This window comes from Bombina bombina, chromosome 1 (genome assembly GCF_027579735.1).
Source record: "Bombina bombina isolate aBomBom1 chromosome 1, aBomBom1.pri, whole genome shotgun sequence".
Taxonomy (NCBI): Eukaryota; Metazoa; Chordata; class Amphibia; order Anura; family Bombinatoridae; genus Bombina; species Bombina bombina.
The window spans coordinates 1,540,528,335-1,540,546,841 of record NC_069499.1 but is presented as its reverse complement, the minus strand read 5'-3'; the positions used below and the strand labels follow the sequence as shown (position 1 = coordinate 1,540,546,841).

General features: G+C 37.2%; 1 protein-coding gene across 1 annotated transcript; it reads left to right on the top strand.

Moving 5' to 3' along the window:
• The first annotated feature begins 1,153 nt into the window (after nucleotides 1-1,153).
• LOC128667071 (olfactory receptor 1M1-like) lies at nucleotides 1,154-2,095 on the top strand. The gene has a single exon (XM_053721958.1). The coding sequence runs from the start codon at nucleotides 1,154-1,156 to the stop codon at nucleotides 2,093-2,095; it is 942 nt and encodes a 313-aa protein (XP_053577933.1).
• The last annotated feature ends 16,412 nt before the right edge of the window (nucleotides 2,096-18,507 follow it).

The following is an 18,507-nucleotide window of genomic DNA, read 5'->3' as shown; positions in this document are numbered from 1 at the left end:
TTTTTTTTCACCTATTTTTCCCCAATCAAGACCACCACTTCAAGTATAATGTACAAATGTTCCCATCTGTCAGCTGTACTTATGGATTTTGAAAATGCTGTACTCTATATGGTCTTGGTGGAAGCATAAGCTGTGGTACTCATACCATTAGATGTGGTTAAATGCAGGATTTAGGCTTGTTTGTATGTATTTCAAAATTAAGTCAGCTGTAGTGTAAACGGAACAGTTTTAAGTTAACCTATCTCATTTCAAACACTGAGCAGTCTTAGTCTGAGAGTATAACATTTTATGCAGATGTAAAAATCTTAGACAAAATGCCTCCTTGCATCTGGAAAGTCCTTGCATAAAGGGGCAGTAAACTGGAATGTAATTAATATATACTGTATGTATATATATATATATATATATATATATATATATATATATATATATATATATATATATATATATATTAATAAAAAAAATGCATATCTGCCAAAAGGGCACCTACCATTTGTGTATTGAGGAGGAAACATTTCTGCATGGCTTTAAATATATAATTTCTTCAACATTGTCAAATAATCATAAATACACTGCTGCTAAAAAAAAATGTTTTTATGGCCCCCCTGGCCCAACCATACAACTACTAACTAACCACACTGAAGTTACAATCCGAAATTGCACAAAGAAATAAAAAACATTTACTAAGTAAGTCCTAACTCCTCTGCAAATGAAAGTGATGTGCCGTCTGACTCAGGCACACACTGTACAAACAAAGTGCCAAGTCTGTCTCACACTGTGCATAGTGGTTTGGTGAACCTCTCAAATGCTAATACTTTACTCCTTGTTATAACATTTCCCACGCTCAATTAGCACAATTGTTCTTGCCTCATGGGGCCCCCCTGGCCAATTGGGCCCCTGACAGGAGTCACCCCTGTCACCCCCTGATGGAGGCCCTGAATAGAACCATAACTGTTTGTTAAATGTATAGTCAATACTTGTTTTGTGACAACACATTAATACCTTAGCAATGCTCTGTGTTTAAGCACTTTCTTCTAGCAAAGAGCATTTAATACAAGTTTTGTCATTCCTAATACTAACATACAAAAATACTTAATAAAAATTCAACAACTAAAATGTTTTATTTTCTCTCTTCTAGAAGAATATAATATTTATGGAGAACCAAACATCTACAAAACACTTCTATATGGTAGCATTTTCCAGTAATGGGGACAAGAAACCTCTACTTTCAATCTTCTTTTTCTTTTTATATATAAGTGGTTTACTATGGAATTTAGTGATAATTATTGTAGTATATATGGATAACCACCTGCATACTCCCATGTACCTGTTTCTAGGCAACTTATCACTTGTAGACATCTGTTCCACCACAATCACTCTCCCTAAACTTATAGACATTCTACTAACTGGAAAGAATATGCTGTCCTTTGAACATTGCTTTACTCAGATGTATTTTTTCACATTTCTGGCTGTCACAGAAATTATTCTGTTGTCCTTCATGGCATATGATCGATATGTGGCAATTTGTAAACCTTTACGCTATCATCTTATAATAAATAAGGAAACATGTGTCTTGATTTTGAGTGGCACCTGGATATCCGCATGTGTGAATTCAATTTTTCTCACCAGTTTTGCTTCTTCATTAGATTTTTGTCAGACTCATAACATTTATCATTTCTACTGTGAGATTAAAGCTCTGGCTAAGATTGCCTGTGCCGGCACAAAATTTAACATTGTATTTTTTGTAGAGACATTGTTAGTTGGACTGTTTCCATTCTTGCTTAGTTTAACATCTTATGTCAAAATAATTTCCAGTATTTTGCGTGTAAAGTCCATGTTTAGTAGAAAGAAAGCCTTTTCTACCTGTACCTCTCATCTTACTGTAATAATGATTTTCTATGGCACTTGTTTGTGTGTTTATTTAAGGCCACCATCTGAACACGCAGAGGTATTAGATCAGGTGTTCTCTGTGCTGTACGCCGCAGTTACACCCATGTTAAACCCTCTAATATATAGTCTTAGAAACAGAAATGTAAAGAGTGCTCTAATGAGGATTCTACATGGAAAAAACAGAAAAATTACCTTTGTGAAATAGAAACAGTATTCTTAATGGTCTCCATCATTCTGTGGAAGTAAAACTCTATTGCCTAGATTACGAGTCTTGCGTTAGCCTTAAAAAACAGCACTCTTTACAGCTAGAAGCAGGTATATTCTTGAATCTCTGCTAGGGGAATCACTTGAGCAATTAGTCAAGGAACCAACTCGTAAGGAAGCTATATTAGATCTAATACTTACAAACAGTGATACAGTTTCAGATGTGTCTGTAGGTGAGAACTTAGGATCCAGTGATCATCAATCTGTTTGGTTTAGTATTCATGTGCAGGAACTGTCCACCCAGACTAAAACAAAAGTTTTAGACTTTAGGACGGCAGATTTTTCATTAATGGGAGAATACCTAAAAAACTATTTAAAAGGGAAAACTCTTATTGCAGGGGTTCAAGAACAGTGGGAATTTGTGAAAGGTGCCATTTTAGATGCAACCGCACACTGTATTAGACATGTCTGTAAAAGTAAAAGAAAGCGGAAACCAATTTGGTTTTCCAAAGAAGTAGCACATGCTGTAAAGACAAAAAAGATAGCTTATAAAAATTACAGACACACACAAGCAGATGATGATATGAAAATATGGAGACTCCAACAAAAAAAGACTAAGCAGTTAATTAGGAAGGTTAAATCTCATGCAGAAGAGAAGATAGCACAGTCAGTAAAACATGGGGACAAAACATTCTTTAGATATATCAGTGAAAGAAGAAAAAATAAGGTAGGAATAGTAACATTGAAATCAGTTGATGGTAGAATAATAGAAGGAGATAAGCAGATTGCAGACTGTCTCAATGATTACTTCTGTTCTGTTTTCACAAAAGATTGTGAAGATACAATGTCTACATTAAGAGATGCTACGAAAAATAGAAACAAACTTAACAGTAATCTTTTTACAGAGGATGAGGTTTTGTTAGCATTATCAAAAATAAATGTTAAAAAGGCAGTGGGTCCTGATAATATTCATCCAAGGGTTTTAAAAGAACTTTGATCAGTGCTAACTGTCCCATTAACTGATCTGTTTAATCAGTCACTATTAACAGGAGCTGTCCCAGATGATTGGAGAATAGCAAATGTAATACCTCTTCATAAAAAGGGCAGTAGAGAAGAATCTGGCAACTACAGGCCAGTTAGTTTAAATTCAGTAGTAGGGAAATTAATGGAAAGCCTCTTAAAAGAAAGAATTATGACTTACATAAAGACAAACAATTTAGAGGACCAAAATCAGCATGGTTTTACATCAGGGAGATCATGTCAGACTAATCTAATTGACTTCTTTGATTATGTAACAAAAGTATTAGACAAGGGTGGAGCAGTTGATGTAGCATATCTAGATTTCAGCAAAGCATTTGACACCGTCCCACACAATAAACTAATTCGCAAACTATATCTCCTTGGTCTAGATTCAAAAATTGTGAACTGGGTGGAATGCTGGCTTAAGGACAGAAAACAAAGTTTCTTAGTAAATGGAGTTCATTCAGCAGAGGGGGCTGTTACTAGTGGTGTTCCTCAGGGGTCAGTTCTGGGGCCTGTTTTGTTTAACATATTTATCTGCGATATCAGCAAAGGGCTACAGGGTAAAGTATGTCTCTTTGCAGATGATACAAAAATTTGTAACAGAGTGGATGTTCCAGGGGGGTAGACAAAATGAGAAGTGATATACAACAATTGGAGGATTGGAAAAACGACTGGGATCTAAAGTTTAACACAGCAAAGTGTAAAATAATGCATTTAGGGAAGAAAAATCCAAATGTTAATTACAGACTCAATGACACTTTACTGACTGTTACAGATGAGGAACAGGACTTGGGAATTATTATTTCAGATGATTTAAAACTTAGTAAACAATGTAGTAATGCAGCGAGTAAGGCTAGCAGAATGCTTGGATGTATTGGTAGAGGTATTTGCAGCAGAAATAGTAAGGTTCTTATGCCACTTTATAGATCATTAGTTAGGCCTCATCTTGAGTATTGTGTGCAGTTCTGGAGGCCATATCTTCAGAAGGATATTAACAAACTTGAATCTGTGCAAAGGAGGGCTACCAAAATGGTACATGGTCTAAAAAATAAAACTTACCAGGATAGGCTCAATTACCTAAATATGTATAGCTTAGAGGAGAGAAGGGAAAGAGGTGATATGATAGCAACTTTCAAGTACATTAAAGGGTTTAGTAAAACTGAGGCTGTGGGTATTTTACATAAAATGGAAAATTCAAGAACAAGGGGTCATGAGCTCAAGATAAAGGGTAGTAGATTCAGGAGTAATTTGAGGAAGCACTTCTTTACAGAAAGAGTGATTGATTTATGGAATAAACTTCCTCAAGAGGTAGTAGCGACAAACACTGTGGGGGACTTTAAAAATGCATGGGACAAGCATAAGACTATCCTACGAACTAGATAAGTTTATACTGTTAGGTAAGGTCGGGCAGACTTGCTGGGCCTATGGCTCTTATCTGCCATCAATATCTATGTTTCTATGTTTCTATGTCCCAATGCTGCTTATTAACACCCGCTGGTATTACGAGTCTGGCAGGTACAGGTGTACCACTCACTTTTATTCCGGGAATCGAGCATACCGCAAATCCATTGACGTAAATTGCGTATGCTATCTTTTTAATGGGATTACGAGTCTTGAAAAAAGTGAGCGGTAGACCCTCTCCTGTCAAGACTCCTACCGCATTTAAAAGTCAGTAGTTAAGAGTTTTATGGGCTAACGCCATAACATAAAAACACTTAAATAAATTTTTTAACCCCTAATCTGCCGACCGGACATCGCCGCCACTTCAATAAATATATTAACCCCTAAACCACCACACTCCTGCCTCGCAACCATTAGTTACATTTTATTAACCCCTAATCTGCCGTCCCTAACATCGCCGACACCTACCTACATTTATTAACCCCTAATCTGCCGCCCCCAACGTCGCAGCAACTATATTAAAAGTATTAACCCCTAAATCTAAGTCTAACCCTAACCCTAACACCCCCCTAACTTAAATATAATTTAAAATAAGCTAAATAAAATTACTACAATTAACTAAATAATTCCTATTTAAAACTAAATACTTACCGATAAAATAAACCCTAAGATAGCTACAATATAACTAATACTTACATTGTAGCTAGCTTAGGGTTTATTTTTATTTTACAGGCAACTTTGTATTTATTTTAACTAGGTACAATAGTTATTAAATAGTTATTAACTATTTAATAACTTCCTAGTTATAATAAATACAAATATACCTGTAAAATAAATCCTAACCTAAGTTACAATTACACCTAACACTACACTATCATTAAATAAATTGCTTAAATTAACTACAATTAATTACAATTAAATTAAATAAACTAAACTAAATTAAATAAACTAAACTAAAGTACAAAAATAAAATAATTACAATTTCTTAAAACTAATTACACCTAATCTAATCCCCCTAATAAAATAAAAAAGCCCCCCAAAATAATAAAAATCCCTACCCTATACTAAATTACAAATAGCCCTTAAAAGGGCTTTTTGCGGGGCATTGCCCCAAAGTAATCAGCTCTTTTACCTGTAAAAAAAAAGACAATACCCCCCAACATTACAACCCACCACCCACACACCCAACCCTACTCTAAAACCCACCCAATCCCCCCTTAATAAAAGCTAACACTACCCCCTTGAAGATCACCCTACCTTGAGACGTCTTCACCCAACCGGGCAGAAGTGGTCCTCCAGACGGTCCGAACTCTTCATCCTATCCGGGCAGAAGAGGTCCTCCAGACGGCCAGAAGTCTTCTTCCAGGCGGCATCTTCTATCTTCATCCCTCCGGAGCGGAGCGGGTCCATCTTCAAGACATCATTCGTCAGAAGAAGAGGATGCTCCGCGTCGGATGTCTTGAAGATGGACCCGCTCCGCTCCGGAGGGATGAAGATAGAAGATGCCACCTGGAAGAAGACTTCTGGCCGTCTGGAGGACCTCTTCTGCCCGGATAGGATGAAGACTTCGGACCGTCTGGAGGACCACTTCTGCCCGGTTGGGTGAAGACATCTCAAGATAGGGTGATCTTCAAGGGGGTAGTGTTAGGTTTTATTAAGGGGGGATTGGGTGGGTTTTAGAGTAGGGTTGGGTGTGTGGGTGGTGGGTTGTAATGTTGGGGGGGTATTGTCTTTTTTTACAGGTAAAAGAGCTGATTACTTTGGGGCAATGCCCCGCAAAAAGCCCTTTTAAGGGCTATTTGTAATTTAGTATAGGGTAGGGATTTTTATTATTTTGGGGGGCTTTTTTATTTTATTAGGGGGATTAGATGAGGTGTAATTAGTTACATTTTTTAAAATTATTTTATTATTTTCTGTAATTTACTAAATTACAAATAGCCCTTAAAAGGGCTTTTTTGCGGGGCATTGCCCCAAAGTAATCAGCTCTTTTACCTGTAAAAAAAAGACAATACCCCCCCAACATTACAACCCACCACCCACACACCCAACCCTACTCTAAAACCCACCCAATCCCCCCTTAATAAAAGCTAACACTACCCCCTTGAAGATCACCCTACCTTGAGATGTCTTCACCCAACCGGGCAGAAGTGGTCCTCTAGACGGTCCGAAGTCTTCATCCTATTCTGGCAGAAGAGGTCCTCCAGACGGCCAAAAGTCTTCTTCCAGGAGGCATCTTCTATCTTCATCCATCCAAGATGGCGTCCCTTCAATTCCGATTGGCGGATAGAATTCTATCAGCCAATCGGAATTAAGGTAGAAAAAATCAATTAAGGGGGGATTGGTTGGGTTTCAGAGTAGGGTTGGGTTTGTGGGTGGTGGGTTGTAATGTTGGGGGGGTATTGTCTTTTTTTTACAGGTAAAAGAGCTGATTTCTTTGGGGCAATGCCCTGCAAAAAGCCCTTTTAAGGGCTATTTGTAATTTAGTATAGGGTAGGGATTTTTATTATTTTGGGGGGCTTTTTTATTTTATTAGGGGGATTAGATTAGGTGTAATTAGTTTAAAAAATTGTAATTATTTTATTATTTTCTGTAATTTAGTGTGTTTTTTTGTACTTTAGTTTATTTAATTTAATTGTAATTAATGTAGGTAATTTATTTAATGATAGTGTAGTGTTAGGTGTAATTGTAACTTAGGTTAGGATTTATTTTACAGGTATATTTGTATTTATTTTAACTAGGAAGTTATTAAATAGTTAATAACTATTTAATAACTATTCTACCTAGTTAAAATAAATACAAAGTTGCCTGTAAAATAAATATAAACCCTAAGATAGATACAATGTAACTATTATTTATATTCTAGTTATCTTATGGTTTATTTTATAGGTAAGTATTTAGTTTTAAATAGAAATAATATATTTAATAATAGTATTTTTATTTAGATTTATTTAAATTATTTTTAAGTTAGGGTTAGACTTAGGTTTAGGGGTTAATAACTTTATTATAGTGGCGGTGACGTTGGGGGCGGCAGATTAGGGGTTAATAATTGTAGGTAGGTTGCGACGACCTTGGGGGTGGCAGAATAGGGGTTAATAAATATAATGTAGGTGTCGGCGATGTTGGGGGCGACAGATTAGGGGTTCATAAGTATAATGTAGGTGGTGGCGGTGTCCGGAGTGGCAGATTAGGGGTTAATAATATAATGTAGGTTGCAGCGATGTCGGGGGCGGCAGATTAGGGGTTAATAAGTGTAAGATTAGGGGTGTTTAGACTCGGGGGTTCATGTTAGGGTGTTAGGTGTAGACATAACTTTTGTTTCCCCATAGGAATCAATGGGGCTGCGTTAGGAGCTGAACGCTGCTTTTTTGCAGGTGTTAGGTATTTTTTCAGCTGAATGAGCCCCATTGATTCCTATGGGGAAATTGTGCACAAGCACGTTTAGCCAGCTCACCGCTACCGTAAGCAGCGCTGGTATTGAGGTGAGATGTGGAGCTAAATTTTGCTCTACGATCACTTTTTTGCGGCTAACGCCGGGTTTACATTTTTTTTTTTTAATACCAGCGATGTTTGTAGGTGAGCAGTGAGCATAAACTGCTCGTTAGCCCCGCAAGCCTTACCGACAAAAACTCGTAATCTAGCCATAAGGAACTAATATACAATGTTTGTTTTTACTATTCACTGATTTGAATTTGGTGGGCAATTAAAGAAACACTGAACCCAATTTTTTTCTTTTGTGATTCAGATAGATCATGAAATTTTAAGCAACTTTCCAATTTACTCCTATTATCAAAATTTCTTCATTCTCTTGGTATCTTTATTTGAAATGCAAGAATGTAAGTTTAGATGCCGGCCCATTTTTGGTGAACAACCCGGGTTGTTCTTGCTGATTGGTGGATGAATTCATCTACCAATAAAAAAGTGCTGTCCAGAGTTCTGAACAAAAAAAAAGCCTAGATAACATCTTTTTCAAATAAAGACAGCAAGAGAACGAAGAAAAATTGATAATAGGAGTAAATTAGAAAGTTGCTTAAAATGGCTGCTCTATCTGAATCACGAAAGAAAAAAATGTGGGTTCAGTGTCCCTTTACTACAGAAGTTGCACAAACTGCTGAGTCTCTTTATATTGTTCTTACAGCTGTGCTTGACAAATGTTTCAATATTAAACTTTTGTGATTAAGATGAATCATACTTAGGCTCAGAAGCAACAATGCACTACTGTGAGCTAGCTGCTGATTGGTGGCTGCACATATATGCCTCTTGTCACTGACTCATCTAACATTGGCTCGTCTAATGTGTTCAGCTAGCACCGAGTAGTGTTCTGATGCTACTTCAACAAAGGATACCAATACACCAAGAGAATGGAGCAAATTTTATATTAGAAGGAAATTGGAAAGTTGGTTAAAATTGTATTGTTCTTTCTGAATCATTAAAGAAAAAAATAATTGGGTTTCTTGTTCCTTTAATAGATGTCCTACATCAGACATGGCTTAAGATCGACTTATTTTCTCTTGAAACCAGACTGTGAACACAAGCTGTCTTTTGTATACTATAGTAAAAAAGAAAGGCAGTAATGCTTCCTTCACGTAAATATATTAAAGCAAGGATAATAGTGCAACCTAGAAAAATAGCATATATGCACATAGAAGAGAGTGTAGGTCCCACAGAATAAGTGAGAGCTAAAAGTATCCAGCACACATATCTAAATAGAGGTTATACAAGATCTTACATAGAAAGATTTATATACAAAAATTATTTATTAATACAATATGTAAACATTAAAATCAGCACATGATGGGGCCCCCCAACTAGAAATAAAGGCTAAGGACTATAGCCGGTTAAATAGAGAATTGCTGTGGTGCACCACAAAAGCTAAACTGTCAGTCCATGCAATTAGAAAGTCTCCCAAGCAGCAGGGTAGTACAAGGCAATGCCGTTAGCATTGGTGCAAAAGTGTTAGTAAGCAAGATAAGCAAGCAAATCTTCATTAAATCCACAGCCAACCATTAGTATCCTTTATAAGGCAACAACTTTTACCATCACCAAAGGCAGATGATAGATCACACACTCACAGAGCCACAGGAATCTGCACATACAGATGTATAGGCGGACCGCTGCCAGAGATTTCCCCAGCGCCACCGGTCACCACGATACCTTAAGTAGAAACTGATGTAAAAGACCACAGCAAGAATTCACATGCAGAGTTCCTCATCCGGATAGTACGTGAGATGCCACAGAGGGTCAGAAGAATTGAAGGGGATCACCAAATCCGTGAGTGTGTGATCTTTCATCTGTCTTTGGTGAGGGTACAAGTTGTTGGCTTATAAAGGATACTACGGATTGGCTGTGGATTTAGTGAAGACTTTTAGATCTCACTTATTCTGTAGGACCTATCTGTGGGACCTCTCTTCTATGTGTATATATGTCTTCTGTATACCACATGGTGGCTGAAATCTAAGTTAAAAAAACCTACATATAATGCTTTTTAAAAGAATGTATTGCTTGTAATAATGTCCATGTACAGTATATTCTACAAGTGAAATTATTAAATTAATACTTATTTATAATTGTGATATCTAATGTCAATCTCAGATCATATGCAACCACTGACTGGTGTATACATACAAGGCACACATGATTGACATATCCTGCTCTGAAATTGTAATGTATAGCAACTCTTTAACTATGTATTTAACCCCTTTGCTGGGGTTATAACCATGGCTACCTGCAAATCTCATATCAAAAATAAAATACTGTAAGGAATTATAATTGCACTAAACATGTCCTTTTATTCTAGTAGCTTAAAGGGACAGTCTACACCTTAGCCATCTTAAAGTCTTACCTTAGATTAAGGTGCAAATAGCCTCCTGCACCCTTTCTGTATCATGCAGCAGGAACAGTAAAACCATTATTTTAACATGACTATTGTTTCTGGTCACTTGCCAAGCTCCGCCCACCGATGACATCACGATCTGGGCTGCATTAAAGGCTTCACTAGTTACAAAAAGATCACTAATTGGATTTAACAGACTGTCAGTGCTATTCAGCAGAGTGCCTAGATGCAGCCCAGATTGTGATGTCATCACAAAGTGCAGAGCTTGACTGCAATTTCAAAGAGACCAGAAACACTATTAATTTTAAAATAACTTTTTTACTGTTCCTGCTGCATGATATAGAAAGGGTGCAGGAGGCTATTTGCAGCTTAATCTAAAGTAAGACTTTAAGATGACTAAGGTGTAGACTGTCCCTTTAAGAAAAAGTTCACTTTGTCACAGAAAACATAACTCTACCTTTTTGTTTTCTTTAATACAGCAGTGATTGCTGTGTGTGTTCTGGGGTTATTATTTCATATACATTTTGTACAAGAACCATAAGGGTAAATATGTGTTTCTTTCATGTAATTGGCAAGAGTCCATGAGCTAGTGACGTATGGGATATACAATCCTACCAGGAGGGGCAAAGTTTCCCAAACCTCAAAATGCCTATAAATACATCCCTCACCACACCCACAATTCAGTTTTACAAACTTTGCCTCCTATGGAGGTGGTGAAGTAAGTTTGTGCTAAGATTTCTACTTTGACATGCGCTTCTCAGCATTTTGAAGCCCGATTCCTCTCAGAGTGCAGTGAATGTCAGAGGGATGTGAAGGGAATATTACCTATTGAATACAATGGTCATCCTAACGGGGATCTATTCCATAGGTTCTCTGTTATCGGTCATAGAGATTCATCTCCTACCTCCCTTTTCAGATCGACGATATACTCTTATATACCATTACCTCTACTGATTCTCGTTTCAGTACTGGTTTGGCTATCTGCTTTATGTAGATGAGTGTCTTTTGGTAAGTATGTTTCTTTTATTTAAGACACTCAGCTATGGTTTGGCACTTTATATTCAAAGTTCTAAATATATGTTTCTACTTTTATTTGCCATGATTCAGGATTATCAGAATACTTCCTTTTTGCAGACTGTCAGTTTCATATCTGGGAAATGCATTAAAAAACAACTTTTTTTCTTACCTGAAGTTTTGAAATTGACTCTTTTTTTAAATTGCTGGCAAAATCTACTACTGGAATCCTGCTGCCTGATGTCGGTTCTACCAAAGCTAAGTGCATTTGTTGTAAACTTGTGGCAACTGTTCCTCCGGCTGTAGTTTGTGATAGTTGTCATGACAAACTTTTACATGCAGACAATATTTCCATTAGTAGTAGTTCATTACCTGTTGCTGGTCCATCAACATCTAAGGCTCAGGATATTCCTGTTAATTTGAGAGAATTTGTTTCTAATTCCATTGAGAAGGCTTTGTCTGCCATACCGCCTTCTAATAAACGTAAAAGGTCTATTAAAACTTCTCATAAAGTTGATGAATTTTCAAATGACCGACAACATTCTGATTTATCTATCTCTGATGAGGATCTATCTGATTCAGAAGATTCTGCCTCAGATATTGACACTGACAAATCTTCATACTTATTTAAAATGGAGTATATTCGTTCCTTATTAAAAGAGGTGTTGTTTGCATTAGATATGGAGGAGACTAGTCCTCTTGATATTAAAACTAGTAAATGTTTAAATTCGGTTTTTAAACCTCATGTAGTTATTCCTGAGGTTTTTCCAGTTCCTGATGCTATTTCAGATGTGATTTCTAGGGAATGGAATAGACTGGGTACTTCTTTTACTCCTTCTTCAAGGTTTAAAAAACTGTATCCTTTGCTGACTGATAGATTGGAGTTTTGGGAAAAGATCCCCAAAGTTGTTGGGGCCATCTCTACTCTTGCTAAGTGTACTACTATTCCTACGGAAGATAGTACTTCTTTTAAAGATCCTTTAGATAGGAAACTTGAATCTTATCTAAGGAAGGCTTATTAATGTTCAGGTCATCTTCTTAGGCCTGCTATTTCTTTGGCTGATGTTGCAGCTGCTTCCACCTTTTGGTTGGAAACCTTAGCGCAACTAGTACCAGATCATAATGTGCATAGCATTGTTAAGTTAATTCAACATGCTAATAATTTCGTTTGTGATGCCATTTTTGATATCATCAGAATTGATGTTAGATATATGTCTTTAGCTATCTTAGCTAGAAGAGCTTTATGGCTTAAATCTTGGAATGCTGATATGACTTCTAAATCAACGTTGCTATCTCTTTCTTTCCATTGTAATAAATTATTTTGTTCTCAGTTGGATTCTATTATTTCAACTGTCACTGGGGGGAAGGGAGCTTTTTTGCCTCAGGATAAAAAATCTAAGGGTAAATTTAAAGCTTCTAACCATTTTCGTTCCTTTCGACATAATAAGGAACAGAAACCTAATCCTTCCCCTAAGGAAACGGTTTCCAATTGGAAGCCTTCCTCAGTCTGGAATAAATCCAAGCTATTTAAGAGATCTAAATCAGCCCCAAAGTCCGCATGAAGGTGCGGCCCTCATTCCAGCTCAGCTGGTAGGGGGCAGACTAAAATTTTTCAAGGATGTTTGGATCAATTCAATCCAAAATCATTGGATTCAGAACATTGTCTCTAAGGGGTACAGAATAGGTTTCAAAGTGAAAAGTTTCTTTCTCTCACGCATTCCAGTGAACCCAGAAAAAGCTCAGGCTTTCCTGAAGTGTGTTTCAGACCTGGAGTTATCTGGGGTAATTGTGCCGGTTCCTTTTCAGGAACGGGGTCTGGGGTTTTATTCAAATCTGTTCATTGTCCCAAAGAAAGAGAATTATTTCAGACCAGTTCTGGATCTAAAAAATTTGAATCATTATGTAAGAATACCAACATTCAAAATGGTGACTATATGGACTATTCTGCCTTTTGTTCAGCAAGGGCTTTATATGTCCACAATAGACTTACAGGATGCATATCTTCATATTCCGATTCATCCAGATCACTATCAGTTCCTGAGATTCTCTTTTCTAGACAAGCATTACCAATTTGTTGCTCTTCGTTTTGGCCTAGCGACAGCTCCAAGAATCTTTTCAAAGGTTCTCGGTGCCCTACTTTCTGTTATCAGAGAGCAGGGTATTGCAGTGTTTCCTTATTTGGACGATATCTTGGTACTTGCTCAGTCTTTACGTTCTGCAGAATCTCACATGAATCAACTAGTGTTGTTTCTTCAAAGACATGGTTGGAGGATCAATTTACCAAAAAGTTATTTGATTCCTCAGACAAGGGTAACCTTTTTAGGTTTCCAGATAGATTCAGTATCCATGACTTTGTCTTTAACAGAAAAGAGACGTCTGAAATTGGTTGCAGCCTGTCGGAACCTTCAGTCTCAGTCATTCCCTTCAGTGGCTATGTGCATGGAAGTTTTAGGCCTCATGACTGCAGCATCGGACGCGATCCCCTTTGCTCGTTTTCACATGAGACCTTTCCAGCTTTGTATGCTGAACCAATGGTGCAGGGATTATACAAAGATATCACAATTAATATCCTTAAATCTTAATGTTCGACTCTCTCTGACTTGGTGGTTAGACCATCATCGTTTAGTTCAGGGGGCTTCTTTTGTTCGGCCAACCTGGACCGTGATCACAACAGATGCAAGTCTTTCAGGTTGGGGAGCTGTCTGGGGATCTCTGACAGCACAGGGGGTTTGGAAATCTCAAGATACGAGATTACCAATCAATATTTTGGAACTCCGTGCGATTCTCAGAGCTCTTCAGTTTTGGCCTCTACTGAAGAGAGAGCCGTTTATTTGTTTTCAGACAGACAATGTCACAACTGTGGCGTATGTCAATCATCAGGGTGGGACTCACAGTCCTCAAGCTATGAAAGAAGTATTTCAGATACTTGCTTGGGCGGAATTCAGCTCCTGTCTAATTTCTGCGGTCCATATCCCAGGTATAGACAATTGGGAAGCAGATTATCTCAGTCGCCAGACTTTACATCCGGGAGAGTGGTCTCTTCACCCAGATGTGTTTTTTCAAATTGTTCAGATGTGGGGGCTTCCAGAAATAGATCTGATGGCTTCTCATCTAAACAGGAAACTTCCCAGGTACCTGTCCAGGTCCAAGGATCCTCAGGCGGAAGCAGTGGATGCATTGACACTTCCTTGGAGTTATCAACCTGCCTATATTTTTCCGCCTCTTCTTCCAAGAGTGATTTCCAAAATCATTATGGAACGTTCGTTTGTACTGCTGGTGGCTCCAGCATGGCCACACAGGTTTTGGTATGCGGATCTTATTCGGATGTCCAGTTGCCAACCTTGGCCACTTCTGTTAAGGCCAGACCTTCTATCTCAAGGTCCATTTTTCCATCAGGATCTCAAATCATTAAATTTGAAGGTATGGAAATTGAACGCTTAGTGCTTAGTCATAGAGGTTTCTCTGACTTTGTGATTAATACTATCTTGCAGGCTCGTAAATCTGTTTCTAGAAAGATCTATTATCGAGTTTGGAAGACTTATATTTCATGGTGCTCTTCTCATAAATTCTCTTGGCATTCTTTTAGAATTCCTAGAATTTTACAGTTTCTTCAGGATGGTTTAGATAAGGGTTTGTCTGCAAGTTCCTTGAAAGGACAAATCTCTGCTCTTTCTGCCTATTCCACAGAAAAATTGCTAAACTCCCTGATATTCATTGTTTTGTACAGGCTTTGGTTCGTATCAAGCCTGTCATTAAATCAATTTCTCCTCCCTGGAGTCTTAATTTGGTTTTAAAGGCTTTACAGGCTCCTCCGTTTGAGCCTATGCATTCTCTGGACATTAAATTGCTTTCTTGGAAAGTGTTGTTCCTTTTGGTCATCTCTTCTGCTAGAAGAGTTTCTGAATTATCTGCTCTTTCTTGTGAGTCTCCTTTTCTGATTTTTCATCAGGATAAGGCGGTTTTGCGGACTTCATTTACATTTTTACCTAAAGTTGTGAATTCCAACAACATTAGTAGAGAAATTGTTGTCCCTTCTTTGTGTCCTAATCCTAAGAATTCTCTGGAGAGATCTTTACATTCTTTGGATGTGGTAAGAACTTTGAAATATTATGTTGAAGCTACTAAAGATTTCAGGAAGACTTCTAGTCTATTTGTTATCTTTTCTGGTTCTAGGAAAGGTCAGAAGGCTTCTGCCATTTCTTTGGCATCTTGGTTAAAGCTTTTGATTCATCATGCTTATTTGGAGTTGGGTAAATCCCTGCCTCAGAGGATTACGGCTCATTCTACTAGGTCAGTTTCCACTTCCTGGGCTTTTAAGAATGAAGCTTCTGTTGATCAGATTTGCAAAGCAGCAACTTGGTCTTCTTTGCATACATTTACTAAATTCTACCATTTTGATGTTTTTTCTTCTTCAGAAGCAGTTTTTGGTAGAAAAGTTCTTCAGGCAGCTGTTTCAGTTTGATTCTTCTGCTTATAATTTCAGTTTTTTTCATTATAAAGATTAAGATTATAAAGATAAAGATTTGATTTGGGTTGTGGATTAATTTTTTCAGCGGAATTGGCTGTCTTTATTTTTTATCCCTCCCTCCCTAGTGACTATTGCGTGGAGTTCCACATCTTGGGTATTTGCTATATGTCACTAGCTCATGGACTGTTGCCAATTACATGAAAGAAAACATAATTTATGTAGGAATTTACCTAATAAATTAATTTCTTTCATATTGGCAAGAGTCCATGAGACCCACCCTTTTTATGGTGGTTATGATTTTTTTGTATAAAGCACAATTATTCCAATTCCTTGTTGATGCTTTTTACTCCTTTCTTTATCACCCCACTTCTTGGCTATTCATTAAACTGAATTGTGGGTGTGGTGGGGGTGTATTTATAGGCATTTTGAGGTTTGGGAAACTTTGCCCCTCCTGGTAGGATTGTATATCCCATATGTCACTAGCTCATGGACTCTTGCCAATATGAAAGAAATTAATTTATCAGGTAAATTCTTACATAAATTATGTTTTTTCTCACACGCAGAAAACCCTTTGCGAACCAGATATGACACTCACCTCTTTTCATGAAAGGATAATAAAATATCTGTAAAACCTGATTTTCCACTTTACCCGCACAACCATATCTGCTTCTCCTTTCAAGCAAACATACATTTGAACCAGTCTTGAAGGTCCACAGGTGTCAATTTTTATTCTTCAAATTTCAGCACATTACAAATGTCAACCTTAACACACACAAAAATGTTCACCACAGCAATTAGCCTATTTTGGGGTAGATTACGAGTGGATCGCTATTGTTAGCTTGAGGAGCTTTCTCTTGATAAAGCCACAAGAAGTGTCGAAACTTTTGGACTCTATTTCTAGTTGCACATAACCAAAGGGTCTTTTAATTTTGCCTTGTATATGACCGGTCATAGATTTTTTATATGTAATGTAATAAATGTTTTTATTTTAAGATACCACATATCTGCATTTTTTCTTTTGCTTTTAAGTAAATTGTTTTAATTGATGTTTATAGCCCATGTAGTATAATAGAAATTCTATTTTAGACACTTCCAATTTTATTCACATATCCCCATTGCTGTCTAGCGCATATACACGCTTATTTTATATTTACTTGTGTTTTCCAATATCTGTTTATGGGTACAGATTAGTGTATATGCAGGGGTAGGACTTGCGCACCAGAATATCTACTTTTTTGTAAGCTTGAGGAGCTTAAACACAGATTTGTTTTTTACACTCAAATCCCTGATACAAGTGGCGCTCTGTGTAAATTACTGCAAATTAATTTGCACAAACTTGCGGTAATTTACGATCCCCATATATTCTATGGGTGGCAATATGTGTTCCTATTACAAGTTGAAAGTAAATACGATAACTCAAATGCAATCGCATTTAATGCTCAAACTTTTTAAGCAAGTTGAAAGAGTTTGTCAGGAAGAAAAAATTACACTAAAATATTCTATTAAATCTAAACCAGGGGTGTCAAACTCATTTTAGTCGCGGGCCATTTTCCATACAAGTACAACTCACGTGGGCCGCACACTACCTACATATCTTGTCATTGCTAAACAGTGCAGTGGCATTTGCTATAACTGTATACATTTCAAAAGATTGTGTTCTGTAACTCCTAATTAACGTACTCTGGCTTGAGGAAATGTGCTCTAATGCTTTTAAGAAGGTGAGACACACGCTCCACGTGCGACCCACTGTTTATAATAGTGATAGACATACCTGTTGTACATAATATAAAATAATAAATACATATAAATATATATAAAGTATGTGATTTTAGTTAAAGAGAAAATGATGGAAAGGAATGGACAGAAATTATGTGGGAAATCAGTGCTACCATAGTAATGAACTGCATGTGTTAAAGAAATCATTATGCACTTATCTGTCTTTTTCTTTTTAATAACGTATGTTTTACTGTATGTGCATCCCTAACAGTAAGCGCACTCACTCTTTAAGTAATAAGCATATTATAATTAATATTTTTCATGGAGGTGGCGTGGGCCGCACAAAATTAGGTTGAGGGCCGCATGAGGCCCGCGGGCCGCAAGTTTGACACCCCTGATCTAAACCAACCCCCCCCCACATGGCAAAGTACCCTGCTACAATATTAACCCCTAAACCACCACAACCCCATTGCAAAGTACCCACTAACTTACTAACAGCCAACCCCTCTTACACCCCTAAACCAACACCCCCCTAAGTTATAAAACTACCATTACATAAAAATAAAAAATCTAATATTACAAAAAATAAGAAACTTACCGTTAAAACCCACAGTTATGCCTATTCTAAAACTAAATCCCCCTTACTACTAACACTAAAAATTACTATAGCAATAGCCCTTAGCGTGGCTTTTTGTAAGGCATTACCCAAAAGCGATTTAGCTCTTTTTCACACAAAAAATACAAGCCCATTCTACAATAAAAGTAACCTCCCACCCCTCTAAAAAAATTCTATATAAAAAAAAGGTACTGTAAAAATTGACCTGATAAGGACATTTGAATGGGCATTGTCCTACAGCGATTTTAGCTATTTTGCTATATAAAAAAATTATCTTAAAAGAAGCATCGGATGTAAGATAAAAGATAGAAGATGACTGGCCCAGTGGATGGCAGCCATAGATGA

What these genes read in the sequence shown, in the direction of transcription:
- LOC128667071 (XM_053721958.1), top strand. Translation starts at nt 1,154, where the DNA reads ATGGAGAACCAAACATCTACAAAACACTTCTATATGGTAGCATTTTCC.